We start from the raw sequence: 8,385 nt of genomic DNA, 5'->3' as shown, positions 1-8,385 counted from the left end.
GACAGTTAGAACTTTTGCCGACAGCTAGTATGTGGGCAAAACAGGGACCTACACCGACAGTTTCTACCTTTCCCGACAGTTAGGTTTTCCCAACAGTAGAACTTTCACCGACACATGATATGTTGGTTAACCACATTTTCTACAGTAAGTAGAACCATCAGGGCACATGCACATATATATGTATATATCCACCACAATCACATTTTCTGCATTAAATAGTACCGGGGTACACCTTCCATCATCTTTTAAATCACAATTCCACCGTATACGCAATCACAACCCAAATAGACATTTCAACTTGCAAAAACTGAGCAATTTACACAGCACAAACATATCCATTAATATGCATGGTTCCATAGACAATTAACTCAGGATCCACCAGGTGGCATCAGCATAGATAGATGTCAAATACAGTACCAAAATACATGTCCAATATCAAACTGTTAGGTCATAAGTTCCAGCCTATTATATGGTGCCATATGCATATGACCCACTGGGAGAGAATATACAAGCTTCTCTCTAATAAAAAAAAATCTAACCACACAATCACACAAAATATATTCTTGTTGCACAAAAGGTCACTCCAAAGCTTGTAACATGCCTTACTGCCAAAGGATTACTACGTACTCCACCAGCTAGTTGCCTGTTCACCTATCATGATAAGAAAGAATAATGAGCACACAATGCAAGCAAGAGAACATTAATCTGTATATATTGTTGCACTAGTGATACAACAGCAAGAAACATGGACATCATTTATAGAAGTGTCAAATTTAGTCATTGGATTCATAATTTTAAATCCAGCTAATACTAATACCAATGCAAGAATGTATTACCTGTGATTGCATGGGCAATTAGTACTTAAGTACCTGTCAAAGAAATGAATTGAAAGTTAAGTAAAGTAAATAATATAAAACATATATAAGTGGAGATGTCAATATAGTTTGGACTGCTAAGGTTGCAATCGTACCAGGACCTGGACCTTTTGACAGCTTTGAAGACTTCATGTCCTCCTTGATCTGTAACAAGTAAAGTTGTTGAGCAAGACTAGAACTTTCTTAGAATTATATATGTAAGCTAAAATATTACTCTGTCATGTGGCCAAGCAATGGATCTCCCACGAGCATCTCCAACAGACTTTAAGGCTCCATAAGGGCGAGGTAGTATAGCTTCTCTCATGAAAACATGATTGACAACTACCTCACAGTATTGAACGCCAAGAGGAGTGCCCCCCACTATAGATGATGGGTTTGTTGTTTGCATAGTTCCCTTAGCCACAGGGAGATTATAGGGCCTCACAACATTATACAAGATCACATCTCTTCCACCCTAAAGCATTAAAAAGACAACACAATATATCAGGTATGTTATGGGCATAAGGTAAACAATAAATTGTAGATTTAGCAATTACCTCTTCATGATGTGGTTCCTCTGGAAAAAAAACAGAGTGCCTAGTCATGAGCAAGTTTTCATCATCACTCAAGTGCATGTTATCTATTTCATCCTCAGCACGTGATCCCATATCATCATGATGGTTCTCTAGTTGTTCCCCAATAGTAGGTCGATTCTGCATGTTGCAATAAAGAATGCAACTATGGACCAATTACTGCATTAAAAACAAAGGTATATATAATACAAAAGAATGACCAGTTACCACATGAGCGGAACTGTTTGATCCATTTGGAGTGCTAGAAGGATTTATTTGCTGCTGAAGTAACTTTTCTAGCAGCTGTTGCATATTGTCCAAACGGCTTTCTAAAGCTTCCACTTTCTTATCAGATTGTCGACGAGCTTCGATTTCCATTTGAAGCCTGGTTGATGTGCATTTTTTGGCCCCAGGCATCTCCAATTCAGCAGGTGTTGGTCCTAAGCCAACAACACGAACATATCCATTCTTCTCTGGCCCACAAACATGGAAATAGGCATCACCTTCCCCTATACTCTTCTCTACTAGTTCAGGATGATCTCTGACTGCATCTTTCAGTGCATTCTACAAAAAATAAAAATATTAGCATACAATTGTTGTTTCAGCTCCAAGTGAAATGCACTTACATATCTCCATGACTTACAATTGTTGTTTCGGCTCCCTTGTGAGGTACTCCATTTTTATGTGTGTGTGTTTTAATAAACAATTCATCTCTACGTGCTGGACGTCCTAGCTCTTCACACTGTATGACAAAACATACAATTCATTCAATTATCATATTGCAGCTAAGAAATCTGAATAACGGATACAAAATTACAAGAATAGTGCATACCATTTCAAACCCAACACGTGCATGGCTCTTGCTTCCAGATGTATGGTTTTGAGTCTTCTTTGACCGATTTGCTTTCCCTCTCATTGAACGAACCTATCATCAAGTGTCATTTATAGTACTCATGATTCATATATAATAACTCTAGAAGTAGAGAATTATAGCTTACAGCTCCATCTGGAGACATCCAATGATCAATTAACCACTTCCAATCCTCCTCATGCACTCTTTCGTCTCGCAATTCAAGCAGTTCTTCGTATTCCATATCATCATGAAAGACCTTCCTCAACTCTGCTTTGAACTCCCTCCATTTTGTAGCTGCTGTTTTCATAAACCAGTTGAAGGACCCATTGTCTATATCCCAATAGAGCTGCACAGAACATATAAGCATATAGGGTAATAACAAATCACAAGCTGAAAATGTTCATAAATCATTTTCATCCAATATCACTACCTGAGCATCTGTCCACAGCTTATATTTTTTTTGTGGGCAAACCTTCCTCCAATCATCATGTGCCATCGGAAAGCCCTTTGTTCTCACAAGTGCACCAATAAAGTTAGCAAATTCAGTGCTTGAAGGTCCACAAGGCTGGCCACAGTCATTTATCTCTAGTTTGAGTTTTGGTTTATTTTGTCTTGCAAATATGTCAGCCTTTGTAGTTGGCCCTCTAACTTTTTTCTTCTCTTGTTCTCTTAACTCTACATCAAAACAATGGACCTAATAAGACCAACAAAATACAACAATCTGTTTATATAGATCAGCTAACAAGCATACCTTCATTCCTTGGCTGTAGATGAGCACTTGCTCCACTACTCCCATTCTCTGGCTGTAGATCACCACTTGGGCCATTCCTTGCCTGTAGATGAGCACTAGGTGCACCACTCCCATTCCCTGGTTGTACATTAGCCCGTGCAGCACTCAATCTCGAGCTTGTTCGTAAGTTGTGCTGAATTGTAGCATTAGTTGTCGTCCTCTTTTCTTGATGCCTCACAGCTTCCACCTTTCTCTTTTTTCCTGTCATAAGTGATGAGGAAACTTCCTGTCCAAGCTCTTGAAGCTGCAAAGCTTTGAGCTTCATGTTATTGGCTAGGACATTTGCATTTCTTTGTGCTTCATATTCGCAAACTGGAACATCCTTTCTTTTTTCTCCTGCAGTCACCATCTTTCCTCCTGAAAATATATACTAATAATTCAGTAATTGAACAGTGTAGAGGTGTAAGTACTAAGTATAGGAGAAAAGAAAAGTACTAGAACATGTAGAATTTGTTAATGCACCACGAAATTGTTACAACACACAATTGTGACTTACTTCCTCTTTTTCTCAGCAACAATAGTCCCATCAATGTCTGTCCTGACATGAACCATATCTTGAAGAAAATTCTTTAGGTCATACACTTTTGTATGCAGATCAAGAATTGGGCTATGGAACTTATTTTGATGATTTGCTTGTTCACTATCGCTTGCTGTCATGTCATAAATTTCTCGTGGTTTTGACCGACCCACTGCACTCCATTCTCTATCAACATGATCTTGAACATAGTAAACTTGTGTGGCTTGCGATGCTAAAATAAAAGGCTCATCTAATAGTCTTTCTCCTCCATTATATAAGTGATTGAAATTAACAATTGTGACCCCAAATTGATCAGTTTTCACCCATTTATCTTGAATGCGGTTGTCAACCCAATCACATTTGAAGAGCATAATATTTCCCTTATTGCGATAGTTTAGCTCAATGATTTCTTTGATCCTACCATAATATGTCTTGTTATGCACTACCGGGTCCGTGTTTCCATTTTCAAAGCAAGAGGTTTGGGCAACTAGAGCTACTCCACTATTTTGATACGGTCTACCCTCATCACTAGAGTATGTATGGAAATCGAATCCATTTATAGTATAGCTATTGTACATTGTAGCAATCATGAATGGCTCATTGGCTAAAATTTGCATCTCTTCCGGTACTTCAATACCATTTTCAACTAATCCTTCCACCTGTGATATAGAACATTCTAATCAACTTAAATTTCAATCAGGTCTAACAAAAAGAATTGTAAAAACTAAAGTTAGGTCATGTAAGGACTTACATGCTTTCTAAACCACTCAGGAAACATTTCATGATGAAGATTATTTATTTTTCGCTGATTGTGATTGCCAATTGAGCGCAGGTAATCTTTATGCTTGCTGAAAATATTTTGTAAAATTAAAAGACCTATAAGTATATATATGCATAAGGGGGGGTCCAATCTATAAAAGAAGCTTGAGGATCTTACTTCAAATATGGTTCTATTTTGTCATAGTTGAACAACACGTATCTATGTGCTTGCAGCCATGTCTTATAGTCCAAAGATATAGTGCACCTGCCACTCAATCCTCGCCCAAGGCTTCTGAAGAAAGGATTAATATTGGACATTGCATTATCCAAATCCTCCCCATTTCTTACTTGCCTAGTAAATCTGGTCTCACAACCATGTAGAAATTGTGAGCAGAATGTAAGACTCTCATCAAATTTATAGGACTCACAGATTGATCCTTCTGGATGCCTTTTGGTGCGAACATACCCTTTTAACCTCATCAAAAACCTAAGAATGAATTTTTTTTCACTATATAAGCTTAGCAATAGTCTAAAAACTAAAAATATATACTACTAATGGAAATAATAGTATAGTACCTCTCTATTGCCCACATGCTACGGTACTGTACTGGACCACCAATTCTTACTTGAGAAGGAAGATGAACCATCAAGTGTACCATAGTGTCAAAAAATGCTGGTACAAATATGGTTTCTAGAATACTTAGTGTCTCAGCTATTTCAGCCTCAAGTTTCTGCATATCGCTTACTCGAATAGTAGATGAGTATATTTGTTTGAAGAAATTGCTCACACGAATTAGTGCTGCAGTTACTCGTGTTGGTAATATCCTTCGTATAGCAAGTGGTAGTAATTGCTGCAACAAAACATGGTTGTCGTGGCTCTTTAGTCCAATCAATTTCATTTCTGAAACATGGACATTATTCTGAATATTTGACGCAACACCATCTGGTAACCTCACACTCTTCAATACTTGGCAAAATAACTTCTTCTCCTCTGGACTCATTGCATATTGTGCTGGAGGCATGTAGAACCTATCTTCAACATCAACAGGATGAAGATCTTCTCTAATGCCAAGATTTTTAATGTCCAAGCGAGCATTTAAACCATCCTTTGATTTTCCATCAATGTTCAGAAGTGTATTCACAATGTTATCACAAACATTTTTTTCAATGTGCATAACATCAAAATTATGTCGAAGTAATAGACTCTTCCAATATGGTAACTTGAACCAGATAGATCTTCGTTTCCAAGTAAGTGGTGCCTCATTTTTTCCTCTACGTTGTGGGTTTGTTGGCTTCTTTGTAGTTGGATCCTTTCCAAAAATTGTGTGCATGTTTTCTGTCATCTCAAAAATTTCCTCTCCACTAAGTGGGGTAGGTGCTGGCCTATGCTCCTCAGTACCATCAAATAGTTCTTTAGCAGACCTCAATATGTGATTTTCATCCAAGAACCTCCGATGGCACATGATGACATACTTGCCTCCCTTTTTTAGTTGGAGAGAACACTCATGTGAGTGGCATTCAGGACAAGATACTTTACCAGAGGTAACAACTCCATGCAAATAGCCTAGGCCAGGTAAATCTGTGATGCTACATAATATGGCAGCACGCAATTGGAAACACTCATCCTTGGAAGCATCATATGTCCTAATACCATCAACAAACATATCTACCATATCATTGACTAGTGGCTCAAGGTAAACATCCATATCAGCACCCGGTGCCTTATGACCAGGAATTACTAGAGATAGGATAAAATTTGTTTGCTTCATACACTTCCAAGGTGGCATATTGTATGGAATCAAAATAACAGGCCAAATGCTATATTTTGAATTGTAGGTCCTAAAAGGACTAAACCCATCACTAGCTACAGCAAGTCTAAGATTTTGACTATCAGAGGCAAACTCTGGATATGTAGAGTCAAAATCCTTCCAAAAAGGAGCATCTGCTGGATGCCTAAGCAAACCATCTTTGGTGCGTTCTTCATCATGCCACCTTACATCAGCCGCTGTTTTGGAAGACATAAAGTACCTTTGAAGCCTTTTCTTTATAGGAAAGTACCGAAGTACTTTCATAGGAACCCTATGCACACGTTTTCCATTAGGACTTCTCTTTTCTGATTTCCACCTTGATGTCTTGCACTTTGGACACACATTAGCCTTTTCATGTTCTTTCCAAAATAGTATGCAATCATTATCGCAAGCATGAATATTTGTGTAACCAAGACCAAGGCATTTTACCATATTTTTAGCTGCATTGAAATTTTTTGGAAGTGATGACCCTTCTGGCAAAACATCCTTAAGTAACTGTAGTAGCATGTCGAAACTTTTATCACTCCACCCCCCAAGAAATTTTATATGCAGCAATCTAATCATGAACCGAAGCTTCGAAAAGTTTCTACAGCCAGGGTACAGTTCTTTGCCAGCATCTTCTACCAATCTGTGGAAGGATTCCATATCCTTATCATGTTCTTCTTCATTACCTTCTAAGTCACCCATGTCATCTAAACCACCAGCTAAGTCTCTAAGTAAATCAGAAATGTCATCTTCTTCATTGGACTTCTGCACTTCTACTCTATCAGGTTGTTGGGTATTTGCAAAAAAGCTGGAGCTTGGTTCTCCATGATACAACCAGGTTATGTACCCCTCCGAAAACCCCTCACAAATCAAATGCTCACGTACTACATCGCTAGCTCTCCAACAGCTGTTTTTACATACCTTACAGGGGCACAATATTGTGTTTCCTTTAGCTGACTTGCTAAAAGCATACTCTAAAAAACTGTCAACACCTTTTATATATTGATCAGTTTGCCTTGGTAAATCCATCCAATTTTTATCCATGACGCTCTTGCTAGAAGCTGAGTAAAAATCTCAACTATATGAACAAATCCACCTAGATAGCAACTCCAAACCTCAGATATATCTCATTTTGCCACATTCAAACGTCTATAGCACATATATTACTTCTGAATGAAAATTCATCTCACACAATGAGAAAGTCTAGAAGAAAAGGAACATACCAATCACTGTTCAATAAAAATGAGAAAGTTGCTCCTTCAGTCCTTGGTCCAGTCCTCTCTGAATTTTGCCCCTGAAACCAAACGTAAATAAGACTATGATTAGATGAGAAAAGGTAAGAAAGAACTGATAGCACTCTCACTAAATCTTTGGTTTCACAGTACCCTTCACCAAAAAAAAGTATATCTTAAATCAATAGGATTCCAGCAAAATAATAAGTGGAAGGTTCTGGATATATAACAATTTAAAACTGCAGCCATATATATAACAATTTAAAACTGCAGACAATATAATGCAGCACACAATTTAATCTACCACATAATATATTAAAACTGGAGCAGTTAAAAGCATTAGACACAAAGTAAAAAAAATAGTGAAACACATCTAGCAGAGCAGCTCTGTTTAGAAGACACAAAGAAACACATCTAGCAGTGTGCATCATAAGCAGCCTGGTCACACATGTTCGATTAGTAGACCTTGAAATCCAACAGCTAGCGGAGCTAATTCCATAAGCAGCCTGGCAGGCAGCAGAGGTACTAATTCCATCTCATGCGCAAGAACAAATGAACCAAATCCAACAGCTAGCTAGCAGAACCAAATCCAATCAATTTCTATGGAAGAACAGAATCAAGACAGCTAGCTAGCAGCCTAGGGTTGAGGCTGCAGTGCCTGCCCGCGTGCAGAAGCTGCAGGAGGCTGCCGTGGGTGTCTTTGCGCCGAGATGAACGAGGGGGCAGGGGCAGTGGGGATTCACAGCTGCGGTGAGGGAGAAGGAGGTGGGGATTTGGGGATACGATGAGGGAGAAGGAGGTGGGGATTCGGGGATTGAAAGTTTTGTTGTGTGCGCGGTACTTTTTTCCTTTTCCCGCGCAGCTGAAAAAATGGGCGCCAATGATGTTTTTCGCCAGCTTGGACACCCCTACGCCGACACATAAACAGTAGGTGATTCGGCCTACGCCAACAGTTGAGCTGTCAACATTTTTTCCCGACACATTATCTGCCGTCGTAGAAATGCCGACACATAAG

General features: G+C 38.8%; 1 protein-coding gene across 3 annotated transcripts; it reads right to left on the bottom strand.

Moving 5' to 3' along the window:
- Positions 1-619: 619 nt before the first annotated feature.
- On the bottom strand, positions 620-7,431 carry LOC112903277. Of its 3 annotated transcripts, none has more exons than XM_025972514.1 (12): positions 7,362-7,431; positions 3,031-3,426; positions 2,710-2,954; positions 2,425-2,625; positions 2,259-2,351; positions 2,070-2,168; positions 1,655-1,990; positions 1,412-1,567; positions 1,090-1,329; positions 971-1,019; positions 837-869; positions 620-651 (listed from the first exon to the last, which is right to left on the bottom strand). In XM_025972514.1, exons 2-11 carry the CDS (start codon positions 3,416-3,418, stop codon positions 862-864), a joined length of 1,815 nt encoding a protein of 604 aa, XP_025828299.1. In that variant the 5' UTR covers positions 3,419-3,426; positions 7,362-7,431; the 3' UTR covers positions 620-651; positions 837-861. The 3 variants fall into 3 exon arrangements, with proteins under 3 accessions (XP_025828299.1, XP_025828300.1, XP_025828298.1); XM_025972515.1 differs by lacking the exon at positions 7,362-7,431 and adding an exon at positions 4,524-4,638; XM_025972513.1 differs by lacking the exon at positions 7,362-7,431 and adding an exon at positions 3,566-3,684.
- Between the last annotated feature and the right edge of the window lie 954 nt (positions 7,432-8,385).

Source organism: Panicum hallii, chromosome 8, assembly GCF_002211085.1.
Source record: "Panicum hallii strain FIL2 chromosome 8, PHallii_v3.1, whole genome shotgun sequence".
Taxonomy (NCBI): Eukaryota; Viridiplantae; Streptophyta; class Magnoliopsida; order Poales; family Poaceae; genus Panicum; species Panicum hallii.
Note: the sequence above shows the minus strand (reverse complement) of the source record. Positions and strands in the feature narration are given on the sequence as shown.